Genomic DNA, 26,579 nt, shown 5'->3' with positions numbered 1-26,579 from the left:
AAGCCAGGCAAAATATGAACTACACGTGAACGCACCATGGCCCTAACCCGGGTTAATCACTGTTCCTTTTCCTTCTTAAAAAGATAGTCATCGATTCAACATCTCATCTCCGAAGATTCTCCTTACCAACATTGTCAAACTACCATTGTCAACATGTCAGTCATTTCGGTGTTTCTGCTCTGCCTATTCGGTTGGCAACTGACTTCCAGCGCTGTCTTCGCGCACAATCTCGCTTGGGGAGCTCTTCCGTCCAATCTCGACCCTGTCTATCCTTTCCAATTTCTTTCTACTTCCTTTGCTAGTGATGATGGGTACACCTGTGCCAAAAATAAGGGATGTAAGATAGGATGCTGCGGACCCATGTGAGACACCTGTCATGTATACTTTGTGTTCGATATATGAGTAACTGACCACTGAATTAGTGACTCCACTGGCTCGGGTTATTGTGGTTTTGGCCCCGAGTTCTGCGGGAAAAATTGCACCTCGAACTGCGATCGCAAGAGCGAGTGTGACCCTGGCTGGGGAAAAGAATGGTCTCAAGCGTCCACTTGTCCGCTAAATGTTTGTTGTAGCAAGTTCGGCTTCTGCGGTGGGTTCTTATCTTCATTTAATTCCTATCCCAATCTCCTCTAACAACTCTGCTACAGGAACCACCAAGGACTTCTGTGGCGATGCCACCGTCGTGTCTCCCCAATGCAGCGGCACCAGTGCCAAAGGGCGGACAGTCGGATACTACGAAGGGTGGAATTTGGAACGCCCATGTGGAAGTGAGTTGCTCGATACCACTCCTTCGAGTCATCAGACTAACACAACTTCATACAGATATGGGTCCACCTGATATCCCCCTCGGCTACTATACACACATCAACTACGCGTTCGCTTCCATCGACCCTCAGACATTCCGCATCGCTCCCATGGACAATCTCACAGCGTCATTGTACCAGGGCGTAACAGCACTCAAGCGCCAACAGAGTCATCTCGAGGTGTGGATTGCCATTGGGGGATGGGCATTCAATGACCCGGGTCCGACTCGAACCACTTTCTCTGACCTGGCCGCTTCCGAGGCTGCTCAGGATACGTTCTTCGGATCTCTGATTAGCTTTATGCAGAAGAATCGGTTTGATGGTGTAGATATTGACTGGGAATACCCTGTGACCGACGAACGGGGTGGGAGACCCGAGGATTATGTCAATTTTGTAACTCTGGTCAAGAGACTCAGAGCACAGTTGAATCAGACGGGGAGAAAGTATGGGATCTCCATCACTTTGGTAAGATTGGCTCTCCTGCTGATATGTATGAGATTGTTAACATTCCTGCAGCCGACATCATACTGGTACCTGAGGGGATTCGACATTGTCAATCTCGAGCCGCATGTCGATTTCCTTAACGTCATGTCTTATGATATTCGTAAGCGGGCTGCGGTTTCGGAGTTACTTCATCCTTGCTAACTGATCTGCAGACGGCACTTGGGACTCTACGAACAAGCAGCTTGGACCGTACGCCTTCGCACATACCAATCTAACGGAGATTAACAGCGCTCTAGAACTTCTCTGGCGCAATAACATCAATCCAGAGAGAGTTAACCTTGGACTAGGTTTCTACGGTCGCAGCTTCACAATGAAGAATCCCGGGTGCAAGAAGCCTGGCTGTGAGTTCTCTGGAGGGGCACGGGCAGGCGAATGTACCGGCACACCGGGCGTGTTGGCTACGTATGAGGTCAACAAGATCATTCAGAAAGGCGGGACCGAGATGACCCTGGACAAAGACGCAGCAGTTACCATCGTAACCTGGGACAAGGATCAATGGGTTTCCATCGATAACCAAGAGACACTACGGATGAAGATGGACTATGCCAATAAGCGGTGCCTTGGGGGGACTATGGTCTGGGCAATAGATCTGGATGATGGTACCATGATTGACGCTCTAGGGGGGGCTATGGGAAAGAACAAATCACGAATCTACCCTGCTCGGCGGAACCCTATTCCTGAGTCCGGGACTAATGATGTTGATGATATTCTGGGATGGAAGAAGTGGAGGAAGGAGCACAGAGATGAACTGTGAAGGACGGCTAGAATTTGATGGGTGGATTTTCAAAATAAATACTGGGAATGATTGAGATTGATTAGCTTACAGATGTTAGTAGCAAGATCGAGCAAGCTCGAGTTAACTAATACTATAACATTTGTTTCAATTTGTATCCTGGGGAGCACAAGGATGAATTGTAAATGACGGCTGAACTATGATGGGATTGTGCATGTTAGGCGTGGATTCCCAGAATGCTGGGGAATGATTGTGACTGTTTAGTTTAGATGTGTCACCTACCAAGCTTGCGCAAGCTCAACATAACTAACATCACAAAAATTATCTCAAGTGATATTATGAGCCTGTAGAAGCAGTGGAAGGAGCACAGGAATGAACTGTGAATTACGGGTGGAAGAATATGAAAATTTGCATGTTAGACGTGACTTTTCAGGATACTGGGAATGACTAACACTGCTCAGCCTACAAGTATTACTAGCAAGTTCGAAAAATCTCAAATTAATTAGCGCTTCCAGATAGTATTCGAATTATGTGCTAGATTAGGGTTTTACAAATATCCGTGCACGTGCATGTGTCGTGAATTTCTGTAGTGAACCAACGGCCTGCTTTCCAGTGAAAGAGAGAGGAGGCGAGATTCTGAGTAAGTCTTTTGCATTTATACTCTATTATAATGATCTTCTTCTGCACCTTCTATCTTGCAATTACGCCCCATCATCTCCCTCCTCCATTCCGATCCTTGTTCTGCACATTTACCTCTCAAGTCCATCATTGGAGAACGATTTGAACGCCATGATACTCCACAAGATGTGGGCGATTCTCCTTCCAATTCTCCTTCTCCAGCTGCTTAACGCCCCCACGGTTCATGCTGGCCATCCTGAGTGGGAGCATGCTCGATTTATGCTCCCCAATTGGGTCTCAGTCAAGCCAGTAGAGCCCTGGTCCCGCCTCTGGCCCGACAAGACCATCAAGCTGTGCTACGAAAGCGAGGCAACCTGGAGGAAATATCATAATTACTACCGCAGTGCGATGAGATTATGGTATGCGTCAGGGCTGCCTGAGGATTTCAAAGTGAGGGAGGTTGGCCGAGATGCATGCCAGAACACGCCACATGAACAGTTGATGGTCATCGACACCCCCGAACTGTTCGCCACGGACATTGGCTTCCCCTCTAACGACTATCTAAACCCGTCCAATCATCCGAGTCCTAATAAGCCTGCAATGTATGTATGCTTGTATCACAGGGACACAGAGGAGTTCCGGGTCACTACTTTTGCTCATGAGCTCGCACATTCATTTGGGATGTATCACGAGCACCAGAACCCTTATTATTGGTTGTATGGGAGCCAAGTGTTCACCTTTCACTGCAACCAAATGAAGAATTTTGAAGAATTGACCAATGGGATGTCACAGGACCGGATCTGGGGAGTTGATGGCGTCTGCAGGAGCTTTACGCAGGCCCGAAACATTGGGTTTCCAAGTATCGATTGGCTTCCTGTGCCGTTTGATGAGATCATGTCTCCCCATGGGTCTTGGGCGAACAAAGCCAGCGTTGATTTCGACTCTATCATGCTTTACGGTTCTCACAATGGTGGGGAGACTGAATTTTCTGTGACTCTTTCCTTGTCGGATGGGACACTCTTTGATGAGCCAGAAGCCCCCAGTGTTGACGATGTAATGGGCTTAAAGCTTCTCTATAACACTGTGTATGGGACACCAGTGAGGATCCTGTTCAACGATCCCAGAAGCCCTAACTATTCGACATTCAGAACATACGCCGGCTGTTTTACCTAGAAGCCACTTTTGCTAAGAGGGTGGTAAGCCTGCTGATGGAGTGAGGGTCAGAGAGGGAGAGTGTGGCTGTACTTGTTCTTTCACTGTTGGGGGAAAGCCATTCGGACGAACGAATGTGTATGGCGTAGTTAGAATGAGTTAATGTGGGAAATGACAAAGTGAAGTTGTAGTTAATCGAATCATTACCTGCCAGCCAGTGACTCTTGCTCAATCCCTTTCACTTCACTTTGAGCCTTCACTCCAGCCCAGAATTTTTCGCCGTAAAGCTCCCATAAATTCCACTGCTTTGATTTTCCGCTCCCTCTCATTTTCTTTTTCCTCACCACCTTCCTTGTTCCTCCCTACAGTCCCTACAGATTCTCTCAATACAACACTGACCAGGAACTATCCACCATAATGGGTACTCTTCCTACATGGCTGTCTGCCCTGCTGCTACTGCTATGGACTGCAGCTGCTCAATCCCCTGCTATCGATGCCGCTGGCACTATAGCAAATCCCACCCCTCTTGGCCCAACCATGTCAGGAACCCCATCCGATTGCAACCGATGGTTCACCATCAAAAAGGGCGATACCTGCTATGGGTTGGAAAAGGCGTTTGGACTTACCCCCCAGCAATTCCAACAGTGGAATCCTGCAGTCTCCCATGACTGCCTGGTCAACTTCTGGCCGGGCTTCGCATACTGCGTGGGAGTTGGACCGGCAGCAACTCCAACATCTGCAGACACTGCTCCTCATGCTCCTACCATGACTGGTATCGCAGTAAATTGCAACCGTTGGTACACTGCCCAGAAAGGAGACAACTGCTATGCAGTGGAGAAAGTATTTGGGCTCACTCCGCAGCAATTCCAGCAGTGGAACCCTGCGGTCTCCCATGATTGTCTGGTCAACTTCTGGCCGGGCTACGCCTACTGCGTGGGAATTGGTCCAGTAGCAATCCCAACATCTGCAGACACTGCTCCTCATGCCCCAACCATGACTGGCATTGCAGCAAACTGTAACCGGTGGTACACTGCCCAAAAGGGAGATAATTGTTATGCAGTAGAGAAAGCATTCGGGCTCACTCCGCAGCAGTTTCAGCAGTGGAATCCCGCTGTTTCTTTGGACTGTCTGGTCAACTTCTGGGCCGGATATGCTTATTGTGTGGGTGTTGGGCCAGCCGGAAATGGTCCTCATGGTCCTACTATGCCAGGCATTGCCCCAAATTGCATCCAGTTTTATACTGCCAAAAAGGGTGATACTTGCTATGCTGTCGAGAAGGCTTTTGGTATCAGCCCCCAACAATTTCAACAGTGGAATCCGGCTGTCTCTCTAGACTGCTTGGTCAATTTCTGGCCAGATTATGCGTACTGTGTGGGCGTTGGACCGGTTGCCCCGACTTTGACATCGACTGTGACAGCGACAGCGACTTCAGCTTCGACTTCAACAAGTTTAACCACTTCAACTACGTCCACCACTTCGACAACTGCCCTTCACACATCTACTACCTCTACTGCTTGGACTACTAGCATGTCGACCACTTCGACTAGCTTGGCACCTACGACAGTTTTCACCACTTTCACCACCACTCTTACTTTCACTACAACTTTGACTTCGAATGGTCAGACTACTGTAATAGTTACTACTACTCTGACTACGACCGTTAGCCCGTCTACAACTCTTGGTACTTTAACTACATCGACAACGGCCCTGCCCCCATCGACCACGTCTAGTTCCACCACTTCGACTTCGAGTGCTTCGACCACTGTGACTTCAAGTACTTCTGACACTTCAACTACGTTGACCAGTCCAAGCGCTCCCACCACTCCCAGGACTGTAACCTCAACAACCCCCCGTTCGCCCTCTATCACACCTACTCCTAGCACAATGGTCACGACCAACGCGACCTACTCAACCCGCAATCCCATCACCACATACAACCAGACCATAACGCCCATTGACACCGCATGGCCTCCGACCAAAACCCACCCCGGCCAGCCCAAAAACTGTGACAAATGGCATCTAGTGGCGCCAGGAGACACCTGCAGATCAATTTACCAGCGCCACGGCAACAGCATCACCATGGACGAGCTGTAAGTACCCATCCTTCCTACCCGAGTCAGTCCTATCTAACATAAAAAATCCCAGACTGGAATGGAACCCCGACCTTAAAGCAGACTGCGACTACCCCATCGCCGGCTACTGGGTGTGCGTGGGTATCAAACGCCCCGCTCTCACCATAATCTATCCGACCACCAATGGCACCGTCCCCGATCCCACTCCCTGGACGCCGCGTCCCCTTCCGACGGAGACGGCCGTTTACCCACCCACCAAAACCCAACCTGGTCTTGCTCCAAGCTGTTCAGCCTTCTACGAAGCTCAGCCTGTAAGTATTATTTACCACACACATACATACCTACATTACTGACGAACCCAGTCCGACACCTGCGACCAAATCCTCGCCAGCAATCCCATGCTGAAATTCCCCCTCCTGTTCGAATGGAACCCAGCCCTAAAAGCAGACTGCTCCGGTATCCTACCAGGCTACTTCTACTGCATCGCAGCCTACAACAGCACCAACCTCCCCTTCCCACCCACCTTCACTAACCAACCCTATCCAATAAAGGCGGGCACAGCCAAGAACTGCACAGCCTGGTACAAGAAGGAAGATGGTGACACGTGCGATTTGATCGTGGAGATGTTCGGCACATTCGATAAGGCCCAGTTTGTGGCGTGGAATCCTGCTGTCGGTGTTAAATGCATTGGTTTGGAGGTATGTATTTTTCCCTTTCCCCAATATCCTTCTTCCTTTTTTTTTTTTTTTTATTTTATTTTTTGAATTCACAATATAACTCAACTCGCGATATGATATAGAACGGCTACTACTACTGCATCGCCGACCCCAGCACTCCCAAAACCCGCACAAGACCCGTATCCACCACCGTGACCTTCCCCACCGCTCATCCGCGCCAACCGGGCGTCACTAAGGACTGTAATAAGTGGTGGCTTGTGTCGGTGTGAGTAACCCTCTACCTATACCCTCTTATCCTCAATCTCAAATCACGCTATGACGAAACTAATGATAATAGTCACGATGACTGCTACGACATCATCCACTTCAACGGCATCACCATGGCAGATCTGTATACCTGGAATCCGGCCCTCTCGGGAAAGAGAAATTGTCTTGAGGGGTTGGTTCCTGATATGGAGATCTGTGTAGGGGTTTTGTCTATGTCTACTACCACTGCTTCGAGTACTGTGCCTGGTACTTCTGTTAGCACTGGGATGGTTACTATTGTGGGGGGAAGAAATTAATGGTAGGAGTTGTTGGGTAAGGAGGGAGTGAATGTTTATGTGGAGGATGGATAATTTTGTTGATACATCATCGGTAATACGTAATCTTGATATGTTGCTATGAGATAATACAGTGTTTGTATGATCGTCTCTACAAATCATTCATATATTTAGTAAGTAATATCTAATTACTGCTCTGCAGCATTGGTAGATCTGAAATGGTATATACATTCCTGCCGTCTTCCTCATAACTCATAGCAGGTAGCCTGTGCAGCATGCCGTCTATCTATATACATATCTTTATACCAAATAAAATCACCAATAAGTCGTCAGAATTTCTCTTCCAGGCCGACCGTGCAGCAAGTCCTCCCGAGTGTGCATCACAGTCCGCGCCTGCCGATCATGAACCAGGAAGAACTGTAGCCAAGTCACCCGGTGGTTCTCACATATCCACTTTCCATGAACGCAAGCGTTTTCAGGACTGGTCAAGCATTCCTCTTCAATTTCCATCACTCGCTCCGCAATCTTCAGGGCTGCCATGCCCTCGCAGATGCCTTCGCGCCGCGGGTACTGTCTAAGTAGACGGATCGCCTGCCGCCTGATCGTGGGTTCGCGACAGCGGAGTGCAATCAGGAATAATGGCTCCGTCGTGATCGTCTCTAGGCGGAAGCTCATTTTTTGTGGCCGGTCTATATTCCCAGGCTGGCTGTCTAAGGAATCCATGGGGTCTTCTAGAATGTAGCCCATCAACTCGAGCATATATGCGTAATCCTCGACGAAGTCGTCGTGAGCTAGTTCGCCTTTTGTCAGGTCCATAGACAGAGCCACTTGTGCGAGTCTGCGCCGGGCGTAGAGAAGTTTCAAAGCCTTCCCACCTTCTGGGTGTGGTTTTGTTTCGAGATATCTGTCGAGCCTGGCATCCCATTCAGTAAGATCAATAAGGCACTGCTGTTTCTTGATCTGAATCCCAGCATCTGGACCATTGATATATATGGATGTGCTTGTGAAAATTTGCATCATACTGTTAAAATGCACCTCCAAAGCAACACACGCTTCCAGCAAAGTCTTGAAGGGGATGGTAGACGACGACAAAATAATCTGCTTGTCCGTCCAGTGAAGGCTATTCGAAAGGCTAGGAAGGTAGGGGCGCGCTTGCGAGTCCAGTTGGGTGAACAAGACAAGCAACACATCCATATCTAAACCCTCATCTCTCTGGCTTTTGTCTTGGTCCGCGAAATTCCACTGATGAATTAGTTTCAGTCCGCTGTTGATGTGCACGAAAGCCTGCCACTGGCGGCCCTGCAAGCTCGCCATGGTAATGAATAAGATACAAACACTAAGGATGACCAGTCTGTCAAATTTGGTCAAAACCCGTTCTGACAGCAGTTCTTGTAGTCTTTGAATGGACTTGTTCCACTGCTGCAACGCAAGCCTCACCTGGAGGCTATCCTGCGACCGTGAGACGGTAATAGGCGTGGTGTTGGTCATGAAGTCTCGGTGAATGCAGGCCACCGCGGTCATGGCATGCCACAGAACCGGGTACTGATGCGACATTTGGAGCAATCTGCGAGCCCAGCGGCCCTGGTCGAAGAAGCCAGCCAAATCGGGCGTAGTGACTGAGTGAAAGAACCGAAAACTCTCGGTTTCTACACGGTCGCCTGACACTAGCTCCCAATAGGAAGGCATTTGAATCAGACCGAGGGCCGGGGTGGGCGGCTTTTGGGGGATCAAATTGTAGCCATCGCATTTTCTTCCGGTGGAAGAGCATCGCTGGCAACTACCGAGCTATAACCGTCAGCAGCCCGGACTATAATAGTATCTTTCCTATAATCAGTCATGGAAGAGTACTAACGCGGGTTTTGTCTCGTCACATTTCACTCTCCGGATTCTGCCTGCGTCAACGACTCCATGTTCCAGCGGCAGAGTTATGAAGCTTACCGGCATGTCATACAACCAGTCTTCACTTTGGGGGCCCAATGTCTTATTCGGGATTTCCCCGACCGGTTCAGACGCGAACTACTCTCTTTGAGCGCATTCAGCGACGTAGTAACTTGTTTATCCTTCTTCGAGGATTGAGGATTGCGCATTTCGACATGATCAGGATGGAGGTATCAACGAGAGTGCCTGTGTCGCTGAGTGAGCAAGATTGGGACTATCTAGAGAAGGATTCACGCTAACTGGATGTGGTGAAGTGTTTACTACTGGATTGGGAAATCGCGGCCCTCAAAAGGTGCAGTTCAGGTGCGCCTGCCTCTTCGGTTAGAGGAAAGCAGGCCATTATAGGTTGATCCCAGCCGCATAAATCGAAGTAATATTCATTCACTCTGTATATTCGCGTCTGGCATATGCCTACGAATGTTGGATGTACGTATGTGCCCACAAGAGGTCTACGGGATACTCCATACTGTCTCTTCTGGAGACCGAAAATTGACCAGCCATAAGCTTAGAGGACCTTCTTCTGCGTAGAGATGATGAAAGTACTAACAGTCCAGCAATAACGCTACTAAGCCCAATTCTCAAATAGTTAGAAAGGATCCCCTGGCCCTGCTGATGTAAGCTAGAATGCGGGGATGTTCTCCGTCCTTTGCCATAACTGTAAGTTAGCTGGTAGGTTAGTATACAAACTTACCAAGTTATCCTCCCAGCCTTGCTGAAGCACCGAACTCTTCCTCTCTTCCCTCCAAGCAGTCCTCATGAGTCCGTAGATGTCCATTTCTTCGCCCTTTTGCACCCTGCCACCTGAACTCTTGCTTTTAATAAGCGCTTGCTTAGACTGCTCAGCCTTATGTTCTTTCCGTCTCACCTGCAAAGCCATATACGACTGCTCCTTTCCTCGATTTTGCAAGTATCTCGAAAACATAACGACAGACCTGTCTCTGGCATCGCTACAGAAGCTAGACACATTATCGCGGAATCAACGACTGTGCCCCTTTGTCCAAACATTGAATATTGACGGCACAGAACAGGATATCATAGGATCGGGACTTACGTGGGAACATCACCGGTCTGGAATCCTTGTTATCCCACAAGAATCTATTCAACGGTGGCAAAGTGTATTACTGCGCCTAGTGAATTGCCAGAAATTTCGTCTGTACAAGTGGGACACGCCCGTTGATCCCGACCCATTCGATCGAACAACCCCTAACGATGCAATTACAATCCTGCTCAGCATTGTCATTGCAATAGAGCGTCCAATACGAGAGCTTAGTATCTTGTTCAAACGGCCAAATATCATTTCGGTGGACCAGCTCGACTTGTCCCGCGTCCACAACAGCCTCCTTCAAGATCCGAAGTTCATTACTACATGCTGTTCTAGTCTGGAAGCCCTCACGTTTAGATTCAAAGTGGAGGAAGAAGTCGAGGCTGATTTTGTGGTGCATCTCATACATCATTCGAAGCCGCGCCTAAAACGACTGACAATTGATTTTTCTTTCGGCGAATGCTCGGCGCCTCTTATGTTTGACTTGTCTCTGATGATACGGCCTCCCCTAAGACTACAAGAGCTGGATCTGATTTGTGGCTGCGTGGACTCAGACCAGGATTTGATCAGGTTTCTGTTCTCCTCCAAGCAGACCTTGGTCAAAATACACTTCAGCTCTTTTAAAATCGATTTTGGGGGGTGGCCGGCCATTTTCAGAACCCTTTCCGAATCTTCATCACTGACCGAAATTTCTGTAAGTCAACTAAGCGGATATACGACGCGGGGGCGATATGGAACGTTATATTTTCGTGAGCTGCTGTGGGACCCTATCGTTGATCCTGTTCTGGGGACAAAGTTCTCTTATATGGTTGAAAGTCGTACAGGGAGAACCACTGTGAAGGTTGCTTACTCTGGCCGCAGTATGGATATTGCATTACAGAAGTTGGCCGAGTATGCAGCTTTCTGGTATGGTGAGAACAGCAACTGACCAGCCCAATTGCCATTACCACCACCTTGATACTTTCTGGTGTATATCTTGAAGATAGATATAGCCTTCGGGATTGTTCGATTTGTAGCAAATGAATGAGTGAAATACATGCCATCTTGAAAGCATTATCCTACCTTCATCTTCACAATGTTAATCGAGTAAATAGAAGTAGCAGGCAATATTATTCTACAATATAGTCTCAGAGTCATGGGGATAGTAAGTATAAAAGATGTAGTTAGTGTATCTCGACTATCCACCAGCTCTCGATACTAACATTCATTACTTACCAGATTGTCAAGCGGATCTCTTTATTTACTTCCTATTCTATTATATCATATCTTTCACCCTACAAAGATACTACAGTAAATAGAGATAGTACATAGTCTTCACCTCCTCTCTCTTCTACTAAGACCTATGTTGACTCTGTCAGATCATCGTATAATAGTAACAACCCAAATATTTACTGATGCCAAAAAGATCTTCATCTAGTAAATCGTACTTCGTAATTATCTTATTCTTACTATAATCTAATGAAAATATATACTACCAAGTCACTCAACTTAAACTGTTTTCAAATCCCCATACGAGTACCCCGATACTCCATAACACCATAACATACTAGTTACTACCTTCTATACTATCGAAGCAACACTATAATCTCACTCCTGCCCAACCGGGCAACCCATCCCATTTCCCCTGATCATAAAATACCCACCAATACTGCCCGATCACCCCCACCTTCCACTCCACTTTAAAGACAACAAAAGTACATGTATGTATGATATATACCCTGGCCTTAAAGTTTCCCACTACTGCAACTATTCCCTGATCTCTGGGTCAGATCCTTGTGAACTTATGACAAGTATTATTTCTTGACGTTTCCATGAACGAAGGACGGAAGAAGTACCTTGCATGAATGAATATATGATGATCTCATGCTGCATATGTAAATCCGCTGTGCATGTGTGAAGTAAATGCCGGTATCTTGTTTGCTGGGTGCGTCTGCAGGATCTAATCTTACTTTTCCTTTCCATTCTCTGATCCCTGTCCTGTTTGTTCCCAGGTGTTTGGTATGATGGTTGGGCTGCAAACTAGACTAGACTAGACTGCTGATGAAGTCCTAATACTAAGTTTATTATAACTACTAAGTTGGGTATCTTAAATCCTAAACTATTACAATGGAAATCAAACACAAAGGAGAAAAAGGATACTATCGTACAAGGAATTGAATCCCATCCGCCCGATCCTTCATGTTGCCCCCGAACGGGGTGGTGTTGAACACTCGATGAGACAGTAGAACAATCGAGAACATCAGCCCCGGTCAAGGCCTGTGTCTCCTTCATTGTCGGGCATCCATCCATCACTGCTCGGAGTTTGACCGAAGGTGGAACGAAAGATTTCTGGTCGCAGGATCTGGTTCAGTTCAGCCGCACTTAAGCCATCACCACATAGCGTCACACACAGCCGCCAACGACTTATATCCCAACCAAGTAAATCAGTTCAGGCCTCCGTTCAGGTCTATTTCCTGAAACCCCATTGCGCCCGACCAGATCTTTGCTCCCTAAATGCGAAACAAAGATGTGGAGTGTTCATAACCCTTCAAACGCCGACTGGAGAACAAGTAGCGTCCTGTTGTTTCTCAACATTTTTTTTTTTTTTTCCAATTTTTGTTTTTGTTTTTTTTTATCCATCCCGTTCTCTTTCCCTCAGCTGGCATACCCAGATTCTCTCCTGCCAATAGGGCGGAATCCTGACCCGGGAAATGAGCTGACACGAGGGGCCAGCATGGAGTGGGGGCGGTGCCTGAACACGCCCGACGTATCCAAAACTGTGGAAAGAGGAATTTGGGGGTTACCGATGGCCTGGTCAAGGAAACGAAAAAGGAAAAAGGAGACCAAGGAAAAGTCGTGAGCCACGAGTCGTGACGAGGCTTACTCGGACGCCGCGATCTATCAATCGATAGTCCGGCGCTGGGCGTCGGGTTGGCTTTGCTCCCATCCACTAGACTAAACTAGTCCCTGCGTTAGGGGCCCTAAGCCCGCCACCATCACAAAAGTACGATCCAGCCGAGTCTGCGCCAGGCGTCCCTCCAGCATCCAACCCGGTTATGCGCGGCCCCAAGTTAAGGCTTCAATGCCCGTCATCGCGAAGCGGCTTGGGAGCGAAAGACGTCCGGTCGGCCTTCGACAATATCCAGACACTGGCCCATGACTGTCAAGCGCGTTAGAAACCCTTTACGGTATAATGGGAAGAAATCTTCCTAAAGAGCAACTCACTGGAGAGAATCTCCTCCTCCCAAATCCCCATCTGGTAATCAACTAGCCCATGGGGCTCCATCCGATCGCAGAACTGGATCAGCTCTTTGCCCATATTTTCCATCGCGTCGCCACTGAGGAGACTAGTTTGGGGCGGCTGGCGACCGGTTTGCAGCAGTTCCTGAGCCAGATCTTTCTGCTTCTGGCATACCGCTAGCCAACAAATATTGAAATCATTCCAAATTTGCAGTCGATCCGCATGTAGCATTTGATCATCCCGGAGGATACCTAATGATAGAGCCGAATTAGCCTTAAGGTTCACAAACTAGTCGCTCAAACCCCGGTCTCGCCGTGTACGTCAAGCGAGTGCGAATGAAGTACCATGCATTTTTAGGTACATGCAGGTAGTAACCGGGCCAGGAGCTAAAGAGGGGGGAGGGTGGGTAAGAAACCCATTGGCGTGGGAATTGGTGAGAACGCTAAGGGGACATACCGAGCTCCCGCGCATTAGTCACAAGCCACTCGGAGATTTCCAAGAGTGATCTACTAGCCTCTACCAATCGGCCGGCGCGCGTACTATCAAATGTCTCTCGCAATGCTCGTTGGAACTGGGCAAAGGCTTCCTTCAGGCCAGTCGACTCGGGCCCCACGCGGGACGGTGTTTGTAAGTGTTGTTGCTGCTGCTGTTGCTGCGACGGCGACGGAGGCTGCTCCAAACGTCCAGACACTCCCACCGGAGTCAGTTCGGCCATAGCTGCGGGAAAGACGTGCGGAGCGCTCGAGCGTCCAATGGCGCCGGCTTGGTTATATGCGGACAAAGGGAGCTGCGATGACAGGTAGGGCGGACCCATGGCCGGAACCCCTGTGGCCGTCGGTTCATTTGGCGGGAAATATTGTGGAACACCAAACTGACTAGACAGTGCTTCCATCGCTGCAGATTGCCGTGACGGGTATGGTGGGACGAGCTCGTACGGGGCTTGTCCCGGGTCCTGCTGGCTGAGGTTGTATACCATCTCGGAGTCATAAGGAGCTAACGGCTGGTGTACCGGCTGATGCTGGCGCTGTTGGTCGCGCAACGTTGGCGTGTATGATTGCAACTCATCCCCCTGTAGCGAACCGCCTTGAAAGGAAGTGTCGGTGTATCCATAGTCCAGGTACGTGGGCACTCGAGGACGCCCGGTAGCCTGAGAGGGATCTCCCCGTGCGGATGGCACTCCAGTCTGTCTGAAGCGATCCGCCGCGCGGCGGGACATGCCAGCTCTAGTCGCAAAGCGGGTATGAGGATCATGCTGCTTCATGCGCCGGATCTCGCCATCCATACCCCCACGCACTGGATCGAGGTCGAGAGACCAATGCGCGAGTGGGGAGAGCGGCGGGCTCACGTAGGATTCCAGCTTGGCGGGAGGGAGCGATCGGCTGTTTCTGAGGTAGGAGGTGGGATGCCCTAGCTTATTCGCTCGGTGGCTTTTCCTTCTAGCAGGGAATTGAGATCCAAGCCAACAAGAATCGCAGGTAAGCGCGCGGAGGGTCTCACGGTTTCACTTCAGCGCAGGGACGCGGGTACAACCAGCGCACGCGATCTAGATAGTCACCCACCGATCAGTCGTCGCCAAACCACATGAGTGCAGATGTGTAGCAGTAGGAAATAGTTGTTTACTCTAGATGTTTGCGCACCTTGTAGAAAAGCCAGAAATCTGTTCAAGACGATAGCTCGGCCCTGGATTTGGGGTGAATCGCACAACCCGGGGCTCGATCTATGTAGAAGACTGGGATGGCGGGGCGGAGGACAAGAGAAAAGAGGGGTATTGTTTCTAACCCACTCGGAGAGAGAGAGGAAGGAGAAGGCGATATAGAATAGTCCACAAGACGAGAATCAAGACTGGTAGGATGATGCCAGGAACTAGGGGCCTAGTGGGGTCGACAAGAGCGGGACTTGGGATATGCTTATGCTCCAGATCTGAGTTGAAGACCGGTGCTGACTGGGAACAACTTGGGATCTTCTGACCCCAAATGCTCAAGAGTACAAAAGAGGAGGAAGGAGAAGAAGAAGACGAGGACGAGGACGATGACGACGAAAGAAGAAGATGGATGAGGCCAAGTGAGGAGGGGAGAAGTGGGGGACCAGCGGACCGGGAGAAGATTGGGATGCACGGATTACTTATAGCATCGAGCAACCAGGCTGATGGGACAGCAAGAGGCCGGAAGATCCGCAGGGAATTATTGGAAAGCCTCTGGGGCCGGTCGATCAGGTTAGTCGGGATGGACAGCAGGAAACCATGAAACAGAAGAAAAAGGTGCCAGTATCAAGTCGGGTCAGCTCAACTCAGATCAGGCCGAATCAGGTTCAGTCCGAGTCAGTCAGTCACTCAGTCAGTCAGTCATGCCTTTTTGTCGCTTCTCCCCCAGTGGGCACCGGACAGCCCAAGAGACAGGCTGAGAGACCCTCCTTCACGCGCGCATAATGGACCCATCCGAGGGACTTGCAGACCCGAAAAAAAGAAAGAAACGAATAAGACATCAGCAATGACTAGAAAGCGCGAGAAACGAGGGCAAAAAACAAACGAAGCCCACCGAGATGGAAAAAATCCCTGGGATGAAGGAAAAAGAAATGAGGGAACGCAGAGACTAAACCAGCAATCAAACCAGATGCAGGAGGCTTTTTCTTTTCTTTTTCTTCTTTTTCTTCATTTTCCCTCCTGCCATTTTCCCTGCAGTGGCTTTTTTTTTATTTTTATTTTTATTTTTTATTCTATTATTTTATTTCTCCGAATAAAAGTGGAGAATGGATGACATTTGAATTTTATAAACAAATAAATTATAATTCTCTGTCTTAATTCATGGGGGTTTATTAATTTGTATCTTGCCATATTTAATTCAATTGTTTAGGTTAAAACGTAGGGGGATGTTGTGTGTTTTGGTCACAAATAGATTGGTAGGCTGAGCCTAATTCAATACCTGACAACGACAGCAGCAGCAACAGAACAGTAACAAAAGAAGGAAACGAAGAAGGAAAAAAGAAGAAAACACAAAGCATGATTGTTTGCATGGTTAATTTCTACCACCCCCTTTCCTTCATTGTTCATCTTCGTGTTCCTTGAATCCCCCTCCGGCTCTTCTTCTTCCCTTAAAAAAAACCCCCACCGCCGCAAGGAAACTGATTGATCCATCCAAATGGGACGCACTACGTCCCGAAACGGGTATCAGTCACTGGTGCGAACCTAGAATGGCTCCCTCTGCTGAACTAATTGATCAGCTCATATTCCTTTTGCGGACCAATCCACCGGGACGATGACCAAAGGATGCGAGAAGTTTACAGATGGTGGGTGGTGCTGAGACAAGAGTAAGAGAGAGTGAGAGAAAGAGAGAGAGCGTGTGGAGCGTGTGAGCGGCAGACAGGAGGATCACTAGGATCACTTCATAGTTACGATGGCGGCCCCCACAGGAGCCGCCTCAGATCCATCGCATTCCTACGAAACGAAAAATTGAAAAATGAAAAAAATAAAAATAAAAAATAATAAAAGGTGTCGGGAGCCAAGGATCTTTGCAATCGTGCTGAAGATCAGTCAGACACGAGGCGCGCGGGGCTATTCGGGGCTGAAAAGTACCTGCTTGAACCCGACTCAGCATTATCTACATCCCCATATCACACTATCCGTTCATGCACCTTGTCAACACTCCCTCGTCTCCCTGTCCGCTCTCCCTCTGATTGCCTCCTGGAGGATGTGATTAAGGTTAATTGTCCCAAGAGGGGACGGCCCATAACTACATATTGTACTGACCCAGGTATGGATCCTCTAAGTACTCTCTAGTATCTACTAGTCAGGGACTAAAGCCGTCCAGGCTAACCTCAGCTTTTGAACTTCAACACTACTGAGACACACCTAGTCCTCATTCCAAATTCAGGGATCCGTCTACTCGCTCCACAATCAATGGATCGATTGATTAATTGATTGATTCCCACTTGCTGGGCCGACTTCCCCGAACAGCCTTCAAAGTCAACTTTAAGCCCTTCCGAAACGCTATTTGGGTGATCGTCTTCTGGTCCATGCACCGAACCGTGTCCCAGTCTTCTGGATCGGGTTTGCAAGCCGGGGGAAGATCTACGCCCATCTGTATGAAAAGGATAAGAAAAAGTAAATTGGAAGCAGCCGAAGGAACACCCAGAACAAGGCAAGAAGCAGTAAAAGTACTACTTTCGCGGTCCGGTTCCACGGAAACCCGCCGCCATGGCCACTGAGCTTTACGAAGATCGGCTTAGGACCCCGGGAAGAACCGCTTTCTGGGATTAGACGACACCGGGGAGCTGGATGGTGGATCGATCAGTGCATTATTGTGTACCAAAATGTTTAAACGCAGCGAATTGTGATGTCCCAGCAGAATAGTCCAAGTATGGAGTACCGGGTCGGGAAAATAGTACTGGTCTTTGCATCATGCAGCCATCCAGCTACCACCTCCCAGCACGGTCCAGGTTTCGCAGGACTTTCTGTCGATTGTTGCAGACTTCTGCTTGGTCCGATCCCAATCAAGGATCTCCATACAGCCAGTGAAGTCGCTCAATCGATGGATGAAGTCAATGATCGTGCCGTGCCTGGCTAAGCTGCCGGGTCGCACACCTTCCGGCCTGCTGGGAAGGTCGTGCACCTTCAGCGACCAATCGAGGCCACGCTTGTCGGGGCAACAGGGGGGATCTACAGCACTGCGATTGGAGCAAGCTAACTTTAGTCTGCAGCGCAAGGAGACCGGGATCTGGTCTTAATTCCATTTCCTTTTCTTATTTTGGGTTAGATGTATTCTATTCTCCATTTTCCCAATTGTTTTCTGTCATGAGATTTTGGAATGTTCGCATTACTACTAGCACCAGTGGAGCGCTAAATGGTAGGGCGTGACAGGGTGAAGCCCGGCGTGCCACTAGAACAGCGTCCGAAGAGCCGGCGCCGCTTTTAGGGCCTGTCAGAAACTCCAGCTAGACCTGGGGGCCGTGATCCCCACGCACGCGCCGAAAGTACGGCGTCTCCACGAGAAGAGATTCCAAATCATGGGTCCGAGTTATCTTGAGCGATATACGGAGCTCATAGGACATGGTTCCCAAGGTTTCCAAGGTTTAAGGGTATGAAAGTGAGGCGGGTCCAGCCTCACCACTTTCACACTAGATTTCAGGATCGCAGTCATCAGTCGACCATCGCATCCTTTAGTGGTTATTCATAAGGATGATCGTCAAGCCCAGGACAATGGAACAGGCGACATAGGATGGGCTCGCCTCGTGCTTGTTCTGACAGCTGCTCTTCGTGCCAGCCGGGGATCCGAGTGTCCTGTCATTATCCCTCTGAGCCGCTGGCTCAGGGAGCTACGACCAAGCAGGCAAGTGCACAGTATAGTAAAGCGCTCTATACGACGCTAATTTCGGCGATATCTGGAGATACAATCTCTTCGGTATCAATCGGAAGCTTGTCTACACAACTGCATGCGCACGATTCTTAAACACTCTCACTGGCAGAGCTGGCATGGTCTGGTGTTTAATGAATACAATGAACCCACCAAACGTACTGCATGACTCCCAATTATCAAACTTATCCGCGGAGAGGCTATAATGCCATTATGTGTGGGACTATAATCTCCACCTGATTTGCTCATCGGCGGTGGGCTCATATCCACACACAAGACCACTTCCCTTAATTTTCTCTACCCCATTTCTCCGATATAGTCATCAGTCGATTACCATCAGCATCACCAAGGCAGCTCTTTTCCTTTCTCACCCCATAGGTCCGCGTAAAACAATGCTGCTTCCACCTTGTCCAATTGGCCGACCAACTACAGGGCTGCTCCCCTTCTCCGCCACAGCCTGACGAATACTCTAGTTTTAGATCTCGATCGCATCGTCCAATAACGTCACTTCCAGGATCCCATGAGTTCCCGAGACACAAAGGTGTAAGATGACGCTGGCCATGACCACAACAGCAGCAGGCAGATGAATGCTTGCCCCAATCATGATGGAGGGAATTCCCAATCGAACGGATGACGACACAACCAACCACACCCATTTGATGAGAAAGATCCGGCCGTATATACCTTCCTATCGCGTCGTCCGAGCCCCGGGAGTAAGAAAAGACAAAAAGAAAAGGCTCATCTCATTCATCTGGAACCTCGCTTCGCTCTCTGTGTTACCACCAGCAGGTTCCAGCCCGTCTTTTCTTTCTCTATAGGGGGGTAAGGAAGGGAAAGGAAGTGGAAGGCCGAGAGTACCTTTCGGTTCATCACCTTTCCTTCTTTTCAGTCCACGATCAATGGGGCGCCACGTTATGGATAGTCGCGTCCTGGAGTTCGACACTACCGACCGCTTGGGGCTCCCTGTGTAACGAGAGATTCTGGTCGCTACTATTATCAGGCTGGATTCAATCCCGCAACCTATCTAGGCAATCATGAGTCTGGCTAGTTGCTAGGAGGGACTACTGACTAGCCTGAAACGTTCATTCTGGTTAAATGATCTTCGGTGCCCGTTTCTTAAAGGTTAACGGTGTTTGTGCCTACTAAGACAGTAGATTATGTACATCTTGGTCGCGTTATGTCCCCCTTTTACAGTTCCCCTATAGCGACCACGAGTCTGGCCGTCCTAGTGTCCAACAACTTCCCCCCTTCCTCCCCCCGAAACCTCCCTTTGTCTGGAAAGGGGGTGGGTGACAAGATGGTCGGAGGAAAGAGATCATGCTCATTGACCACAATTCCCAAGTACTGTTGGACAAACAAGTCACCCTCGGATAATCCTCTTAGTCAACGGGGCATTTCTACCTCGTCCAATTATGCTCAACACCCCCGTCGCACAGATGGTCTACACTATAGTTTCGGTTCAATTGTTCAACGCCAATAGTTACATGCTTGTCGCCGAGAACATGCAGTGTCGTGTCCTGAAACGAATCCTCGTGACACCAGGTTGAGATGCTTGCAATACAGGATATACTTTCGTCGAGAATCACAAGGCCAAGTGGAATAATACAACCAAGGAAATTAAAGGGGAAAAGGGGAAAACAGAAGACAGGTAGAGAAACAATCCCTCCAAAAGCCAGAGAGGGAGGGATAAGTAAAAAGACAGAGGGAGAGAAGAAGAAGCTGGGCGTAAGGTAGGCAGGTGTGCTTTCACCGCTTGACCCAAGTGGGCATCTTGCGGGCCTTGACATGACCGGGCTTCTTTCTCTCCACACGACGGGCATCCACGGTAACCACACCAGCTGTAAGAAAATAAATCGGTCAGCAATTTGCTCCACTACGACCAACCAATTCGTCAGGAGTCGGAGATACGTACCCTTCCGCAGGATAGGCTTAAGAGCAGGTTCGTGAACCAGCAGAGCCCGTGCAACAGCCAATGTAATAGCCTCCGCCTGACCGGTCACTCCTCCACCGCGAACGGTAGCCCACACGTTATACTTGTCGAGCCGTGACGTACACCGAAGAGGCCAGACAGCACTCTCACGGTCATGTAGACGAGGGAAAGCCTCGTTCAGCGTCTTTCCGTTCACCAACACTTCACCCTCACCCTCGACGAGCTGCACCACCGCCGAGGACGCCTTGCGCTTGCCCTTACCACGGGCCTTGCCCTGTTCATCCACCGTTCTGGGGGCGGGCTTGTTTCCATACGGATTACCCGGACGAAGGAAGAAGTTGAGAGCCGTACGCACCTCCTCCGGGGCAACCTTGGGGTCGATGCGGTTGAGACGCTGCAGGAGCTTGATGAGGCCCTTGTACTTCTTGGTCGGGACGGGCTCGCCCACGGCATCACGGAACTGAAGCAGCTTGAACCAGGCCATTCTGGGGGCTTCGCTAGGAGACACCGTGGGTAGTGCGGCATACTTGGCCAGAAGGGCTTCCAGCTTCAGCATGTGGTCGAAGAACTTGGGGCTGCCGGAGAAATAGGCCGGCGATACGGGGATAATGCGGGCAGGCTGGATCTGGAATTTGGAGAACTCAATGGGGGGAGCAGCAACGGGTTGTAGTTCTGTCGCATAGCTGCGGGCATTCTTGTATTGCTGGAGGAGAGCCGGCGTGGAGGGAGAGGAGACCGGGGATGATGCGGAGATCACGGAGCGCTGGACAAAAGGCCGCAATTGAGCAGTTCGACGGATGGAGTGCATGGCGTGCACAAGGCCATTGGGGCTTTGCCAGGCCATGATGCTGCAGACCGGCTGGCAAAGGAGGGGCCTGGAGGGATGTGAGGTGAGAAAAAGGGCGATTGGGGAAGGGAGAAAGAGGACGAAGAACACCAACGGACCCAACCGACAAGATTCGCCGGAACCTTCAACTTCTTGCTATCCTGAGGTTTTTCGCCGGAGAGATCACGTGCCCGGCAGCAAAGGTTGCTCCGGCGCCGAAGCGGTCTGATTCGCACAAATTTGTTTCGAGCCCCTCGACAAGCTGCCGCCGCCTTTTTTCTCCCTCTTTTTCCCCTCCTCCTCTCTCCCTTTTTTTCTCTTCTTCTTCTCCTCCCTCCTCATCTTCCTCCCACACATCCTTCACAATGGCCTTCGGAAAGCTCTACGGTCTCCCTGTATGTGTTTCTGCATGTGTTCAGGAAGCTGTTCTTCCCCTTCACAGGGTTTAGATTAGCTTCCTATTGCTGTCGCTGAGAACACCTGGCTAATAGTCTCCATAGGAGAACGGTCGCACCATTGCCTGCCTCGTCGCGGCTAAGGCCAACGACGTTGAGCTTGAGCTGGTCAAGACTGAGCCCAACTCCGGTGCCTCTTTCAACCAGTCTGCTGAGTACACCAAGATCAGCCCCCTCGGCAAGATCCCCGCCTTTGAGGGTGCCAACGGCTACACTCTGTCTGAGGTCATTGCCATCGCTGTCTACGGTACGTTCTCCCTGAATACGCCCTGCGCGTTGCAATCTCGTTTGCTTGTTTTATGATGAGTATTTTATTTCAAGTTATCCCTGTCAGAACTGGTAATAATAAAATAATGTTGATAACGTTTGACTCTGAAAAAAATATCTCTCTACCCCACTTTTGGGGTGAAGAGATTTCGTTTTGATTATTTGATGATCACGCAATTGTCATTAGGTTGGACAACTCATGCTGACTCGAATAAAAGTGACCTCCCAGAACGAGAAGACCACCCTCTTGGGTAAGACCAAGCAGGACTACGCTTCCATCCTTCGTTGGTTGTCCTTCGCCAACTCCGAGCTCCTCCCCCGCTTCGGTGCCTGGTTCCGCCCTCTGTTGGGTCTTGACGGCTACAACAAGAAGAACGTCGAGGATGCTTCCAAGGCTGCTCTGAAGAACGCTGGCGTTCTCAACACCTACCTCACTGCCAACACCTTCCTTGTTGGCGAGCGCATCTCCCTGGCTGATTACTTCACTGCCGCTCTCCTCACCCGTGCCTTCGCTACCGTCCTGGACAAGAAGTTCCGTGACGAGAACGTTGCCATCACCCGCTGGTACAAGACCATCGTCAACCAGCCCGCCTTCAAGGCTGTCTTCGAGAACCCCGTCTTCGTCGAGGAGTGCATCAAGTACACTCCCCCCAAGAAGGAGGAGAAGCCCAAGAAGGAGGCTGCCCCCGCTGCCGCTGCCCCCGCTGAGCCCAAGCCCGCTGAGGAGAAGAAGCCCAAGCACCCCCTTGAGGCTCTTGGCCGCTCCGAGTTCGTCCTTGACGAGTGGAAGCGCCAGTACTCCAACGAGGACACCCGCCCCGTTGCTCTGCCCTGGTTCTGGCAGAACTACAAGCCCGAGGAGTACTCCCTCTGGTCCGTTAACTACAAGTACAACAACGAGCTGAAGCTTACCTTCATGGCCAACAACCTGATCGGTGGTTTCCACGCCCGTCTTGAGGCTTCCCGCAAGTACCTCTTCGGTGCCCAGGCCGTCTACGGTGCCAACTACGACTGTGTCATCCAGGGTGTCTTCCTGGTCCGTGGCCAGGACTCCCAGCCCGCTTTCGAGGTCGGCCCCGACTGGGAGAGCTACGAGTTCCGCAAGCTCGACCACACCAACCCCGAGGACCGCAAGCTCATCGAGGACCAGTGGGCTTGGGATGTCCCCGTCGTCATTGACGGCAAGGAGTACCCCTTCGCTGACGGCCACGTCTTCAAATAAGCTGGTGCGTTAGACGTAGCCAATTCATGATGATGATATCCCAAATTTTCCCTTCTTCTCTCTCGTTGGGTAGTCGTCTGAGATGAAACTCGACCTTTAAATAACCTCCGTCTCTTTCTCCTCAACCGGAGTGTGGGAGAGCTTTCGTGGGGATAGAGTGTTCAGGGCGCTATTTCCCGTCCGGTCCACTTCTATCCCATCTGATAGCTTTTCCCCACTTGGGTTTATTTACCCCCGCCCTTTTTTACATATCCACGCTGCCCATGATGGAACGGTTTACGTGTTTTCATTCTTCGTCGACTCCTTCCAAAAGAAAACTTTTTCTTGTTTATTTCACGCGTAATGCCACGCTTACGATTGATATGGACCATAGCAGTAGCTAGTCAAAAACAAACCCACTAGCACTTTGTGCTTTCCATGATCATGATATTTCTATCCGCAGTAAATCATTGTTGTAGTAATTGTATGGTATAGTACTCTCTCTATATGCCATATCGTATTCTATAATATAATAGCCTGTTCATGAGAAATTCACTGTGCACACGTAAAGTAAACCAGCTGGTCCCAGCCCAGCCGCTTTGTTCTTTAACAACATAGCCCTGACTGTCTGACTCCTACCACATATACACCATACCATATCATGTTCAACACCCACCTCCCGCAATACAGAATACAATATCCACACCAAACGAGAAAGGACACAATATCAGAAGGAAACACTCTACCCCTCAACCCGTCTTCAACGACTCCTCCAACCGATCCAAGAGATAATTCTCAGATTGAGTTGAAGCAGCAGGCGACGGGGAACGATCACTTGCATCATCAGCATCACCATCAACCCTCAAAGTCCTTTTGACCTTGTCATTGACATCATATCCTGTTGGTATAGCAGTGCCACCCGGTGTCGAGTCAGATGAAGGTGATGATGGAGAATGAGGAGGGAATGAGTTGGAGGAAGAGAGATCTGTACGTGGTGTGACAGTATTCGTCTCATCGACAGTAGATGAGGCGACGACCCCTGGGGTATATGTGGGAGGGGGTGGGTACTGTTTGGCTAAACGCTGTTCTTGCTTCTGGATCTGACGGGCTCTGGCTTTCTCGGCGACCTTTTCACGCTTGCGGGCTTTGCGGCGCTGTTTGCGTGCTTCGGCGATCTCCGTTGGGGTGAGGGGGCCGTTGTAGCATTGGGTTTGGAGTTGATGTTGGGCTTCGGGGTCTTCTTGGAGCTTGATGTCCAGGCAGAGGTTGCCTGTTTTGGGGATCGAGTTGTACCATTTGTGGAGGACTTGGCTGACGTCGTCGTGTAAGGATAGCTCCTCGAGCATTTGGAGGACCTTGGTTAATGTGGCGGCGTCTTCGGCGCCGGAGGATCCGTCGAAGGTGGGAATTTCGAGGAGATTGCTTGGTTCGCTGCTTGCTTTGAGGCGGGTGTCGTCGATTAAGATGGTGTTGGTTTGGTCCCAGCGGGTCTTTTGGAAGGTTGCAGGCACGGACGAGCCTAGGTCTTTGGGGTTGGGGTATGATGCTTGGACCTTTTCGTCGGCCCATACGGTACTGAGGGTTTTGTAGACCTGGATTTTGGCATCGTATTGCTGCGGAGTGAGATTGAAGTGCTCGCGGTGCCATTCGGCGACGATTTGCGTCCGGCTGTCATTGATGAAGAGTTGGCGGCAGATGCCGTCTACGGTGGGAGGTCGGGCACTCGACCATATCATGACTTTGTATTTCTGCATCAACGTCTGTATGAAGATGTCCAGTCCCGCTCTTCTCTTAAACCGAGGTGGCATGTACCGGTCAGGCCGGTGGACGAGCGTGCCATTCAAATCCAGGATGACTAGTAGAGGTTGTGACCAAGAGTTCCGTTTGGCTGGCTTTGACGACTGCTCGAGGTAGGCCGGTGTTGGCATAGCTCTTTTAGGTGGTGTCGGAGAGTCGAACCTTTTGGAACGAGGTCGAGGACTAGCGCGTGACCTGGATGAAGAACCCGGGCGTGGTGATGGGACCTGACTGGACATATTGCGGGTATTGATTCCAGCAGAGCCAGCTGCTTGGAAGGCCATGGGTCCGAACGGTGGCATTGTCATCAATGGATTCGTTGGCGCAAAGTTCATGAACGCAGGCGGAAACATGGGAGGTAATCCACCAGGGAACGCACCCATGTCATTCAACGGAGGGAAACCGAAAGAAGGGTTAGTGGATTCACCCACAGGAGCTTGGAATAGCAATTGCTGTTGCTCCCATGGGAGCTGCCAAAAGGGCTGTTGAAACCCTGGAACATTTTCGTTTGGCGCAGCCATGCCATTCTGGAACGGGGGAACCATAGCAGCCAAATTGATGTTGTCAAACGCCCCAAAGCTGTTCTGGGGTGGTTGACCTGGTACATAGGACGCTGTACCGGCAGACTGTGATGCTTGAGATTGCATCTCTTCGCGAATGTTCTTTTCGGCTAACTGTTTGCTCCGTCGTGGTAGCTTTTGCCGCGGACGAGCAGACGGGGGAGCATTTCCTGGAGCCGTCGTGTCCGGATTTTCTGTGCCGTTGCGCTTGGTATTCCTCATTTTCTGACGAGCCCAACGGCCTTTATACGGTCTCCATGCAGGCTTATCGTCTCCCACTACGGAGGAATTGGAGCCATCATGACAAAGGCGACTGTCTATACTAGAGGCATCGAATGCCGGTGCGTTTGCTGACTCCATGTCGGGCTTAACGGACCGACTGTTGTGGACAAAAACTCGGGGTGAACTCGAGGATATATGAAAGCATGTGCGGGGAGTGAAAGGAGTACAATGAGCGTTGACTGTTCCCAGATCAGCCTGTTAAAGGTGTCAGCTATACAAGTACCCCAAAAATGAAAGCCAAGAGTACACACCTTGGACACCCCACTTTGAGACTTGCGATCAGGAGAGGTAACTATGGGGGCGGGGCGGGGCTTTATAGCAAGTAGAGGCAAACGAGGGAAGAAGCAGCATTGGCGTACTCGCAACATGAAGGGAAGATTCCTGGCAGACGAACGACCGAAGGAGGAATCCGCCGCGACACTGGAGGGAGAGTAAAGAGGATGCGAGCAGCCAACGATAAAAGAAAGATAGAAGATATGCGGAGGCAGAAAAAGTGACTACTTATCGGGAGGTCTGGCCAATCAAGGTGGGGACGATCTGCTCGCCGCCTTCTAAGAAGGGCAGAACGGCCTCATTTTTTTTCGGCCGCCGATCTCACCGCCCGGCCAGCTTAGG

At 50.1% G+C, this 26,579-nt stretch overlaps 11 protein-coding genes across 11 annotated transcripts; 5 read left to right on the top strand and 6 right to left on the bottom strand.

Moving 5' to 3' along the window:
* Positions 1 to 153: 153 nt before the first annotated feature.
* BDQ94DRAFT_166565 (glycoside hydrolase) lies at positions 154 to 2,061 on the top strand (the record flags this gene model as incomplete). The annotated part of the gene is made up of 6 exons (XM_026770578.1): positions 154 to 362; positions 423 to 589; positions 648 to 767; positions 823 to 1,268; positions 1,320 to 1,407; positions 1,460 to 2,061. The coding sequence occupies 6 exons, from the start codon at positions 154 to 156 to the stop codon at positions 2,059 to 2,061; spliced, it is 1,632 nt and encodes a 543-aa protein (XP_026630381.1).
* Positions 2,062 to 2,844: 783 nt separating this feature from the next.
* BDQ94DRAFT_166564 (uncharacterized protein) lies at positions 2,845 to 3,831 on the top strand (the record flags this gene model as incomplete). Its single annotated transcript, XM_026770577.1, has 1 exon — positions 2,845 to 3,831. The coding sequence occupies one exon, from the start codon at positions 2,845 to 2,847 to the stop codon at positions 3,829 to 3,831; it is 987 nt and encodes a 328-aa protein (XP_026630380.1).
* Positions 3,832 to 4,227: 396 nt separating this feature from the next.
* BDQ94DRAFT_182716 (uncharacterized protein) lies at positions 4,228 to 7,235 on the top strand (the record flags this gene model as incomplete). The annotated part of the gene is made up of 5 exons (XM_026774224.1): positions 4,228 to 5,900; positions 5,956 to 6,193; positions 6,245 to 6,580; positions 6,682 to 6,824; positions 6,897 to 7,235. The coding sequence occupies 5 exons, from the start codon at positions 4,228 to 4,230 to the stop codon at positions 7,120 to 7,122; spliced, it is 2,616 nt and encodes an 871-aa protein (XP_026630379.1). The 3' UTR covers positions 7,123 to 7,235.
* A 132-nt stretch (positions 7,236 to 7,367) lies between these two features.
* On the bottom strand, positions 7,368 to 9,188 carry BDQ94DRAFT_182714 (Zn(II)2Cys6 transcription factor; the record flags this gene model as incomplete). Its single annotated transcript, XM_026774223.1, has 3 exons — positions 7,368 to 8,878; positions 8,954 to 8,989; positions 9,040 to 9,188. The coding sequence occupies 3 exons, from the start codon at positions 9,186 to 9,188 to the stop codon at positions 7,417 to 7,419; spliced, it is 1,647 nt and encodes a 548-aa protein (XP_026630378.1). The 3' UTR covers positions 7,368 to 7,416.
* A 3,290-nt stretch (positions 9,189 to 12,478) lies between these two features.
* BDQ94DRAFT_89307 (uncharacterized protein) lies at positions 12,479 to 13,076 on the top strand. The gene has a single exon (XM_026776780.1). It carries the CDS (start codon positions 12,588 to 12,590, stop codon positions 12,918 to 12,920), a length of 333 nt encoding a protein of 110 aa, XP_026630377.1. The 5' UTR covers positions 12,479 to 12,587; the 3' UTR covers positions 12,921 to 13,076.
* A 73-nt stretch (positions 13,077 to 13,149) lies between these two features.
* Positions 13,150 to 14,583, bottom strand: BDQ94DRAFT_166561 (uncharacterized protein; the record flags this gene model as incomplete). Its single annotated transcript, XM_026770576.1, has 3 exons — positions 13,150 to 13,220; positions 13,286 to 13,552; positions 13,758 to 14,583. The coding sequence occupies 3 exons, from the start codon at positions 14,581 to 14,583 to the stop codon at positions 13,150 to 13,152; spliced, it is 1,164 nt and encodes a 387-aa protein (XP_026630376.1).
* A 1,556-nt stretch (positions 14,584 to 16,139) lies between these two features.
* BDQ94DRAFT_136247 (uncharacterized protein) lies at positions 16,140 to 16,625 on the bottom strand. The gene has a single exon (XM_026764829.1). The coding sequence runs from the start codon at positions 16,429 to 16,431 to the stop codon at positions 16,213 to 16,215; it is 219 nt and encodes a 72-aa protein (XP_026630375.1). The 5' UTR covers positions 16,432 to 16,625; the 3' UTR covers positions 16,140 to 16,212.
* Positions 16,626 to 20,259: 3,634 nt separating this feature from the next.
* On the bottom strand, positions 20,260 to 21,531 carry BDQ94DRAFT_89275 (mitochondrial 37S ribosomal protein uS9m). Its single transcript, XM_026776779.1, has 2 exons — positions 20,559 to 21,531; positions 20,260 to 20,484 (listed from the first exon to the last, which is right to left on the bottom strand). The coding sequence occupies exons 1-2, from the start codon at positions 21,418 to 21,420 to the stop codon at positions 20,393 to 20,395; spliced, it is 954 nt and encodes a 317-aa protein (XP_026630374.1). The 5' UTR covers positions 21,421 to 21,531; the 3' UTR covers positions 20,260 to 20,392.
* Positions 21,532 to 21,704: 173 nt separating this feature from the next.
* On the top strand, positions 21,705 to 23,770 carry BDQ94DRAFT_136241 (putative translation elongation factor eEF-1 subunit gamma). Its single transcript, XM_026764828.1, has 3 exons — positions 21,705 to 21,797; positions 21,903 to 22,104; positions 22,343 to 23,770. Exons 1-3 carry the CDS (start codon positions 21,768 to 21,770, stop codon positions 23,344 to 23,346), a joined length of 1,236 nt encoding a protein of 411 aa, XP_026630373.1. The 5' UTR covers positions 21,705 to 21,767; the 3' UTR covers positions 23,347 to 23,770.
* Positions 23,771 to 23,837: 67 nt separating this feature from the next.
* On the bottom strand, positions 23,838 to 25,409 carry BDQ94DRAFT_136240 (NIF domain protein; the record flags this gene model as incomplete). The annotated part of the gene is made up of 1 exon (XM_026764827.1): positions 23,838 to 25,409. The coding sequence occupies one exon, from the start codon at positions 25,404 to 25,406 to the stop codon at positions 24,075 to 24,077; it is 1,332 nt and encodes a 443-aa protein (XP_026630372.1). The 3' UTR covers positions 23,838 to 24,074.
* Positions 25,410 to 25,417: 8 nt separating this feature from the next.
* Positions 25,418 to 26,411, bottom strand: BDQ94DRAFT_136239 (uncharacterized protein). Its single transcript, XM_026764826.1, has one exon. The coding sequence runs from the start codon at positions 26,330 to 26,332 to the stop codon at positions 26,000 to 26,002; it is 333 nt and encodes a 110-aa protein (XP_026630371.1). The 5' UTR covers positions 26,333 to 26,411; the 3' UTR covers positions 25,418 to 25,999.
* Positions 26,412 to 26,579: the final 168 nt, after the last annotated feature.

This window comes from Aspergillus welwitschiae (assembly GCF_003344945.1).
Source record: "Aspergillus welwitschiae strain CBS 139.54b unplaced genomic scaffold BDQ94scaffold_4, whole genome shotgun sequence".
NCBI lineage: Eukaryota > Fungi > Ascomycota > Eurotiomycetes > Eurotiales > Aspergillaceae > Aspergillus > Aspergillus welwitschiae.
Note: the sequence above shows the minus strand (reverse complement) of the source record. Positions and strands in the feature narration are given on the sequence as shown.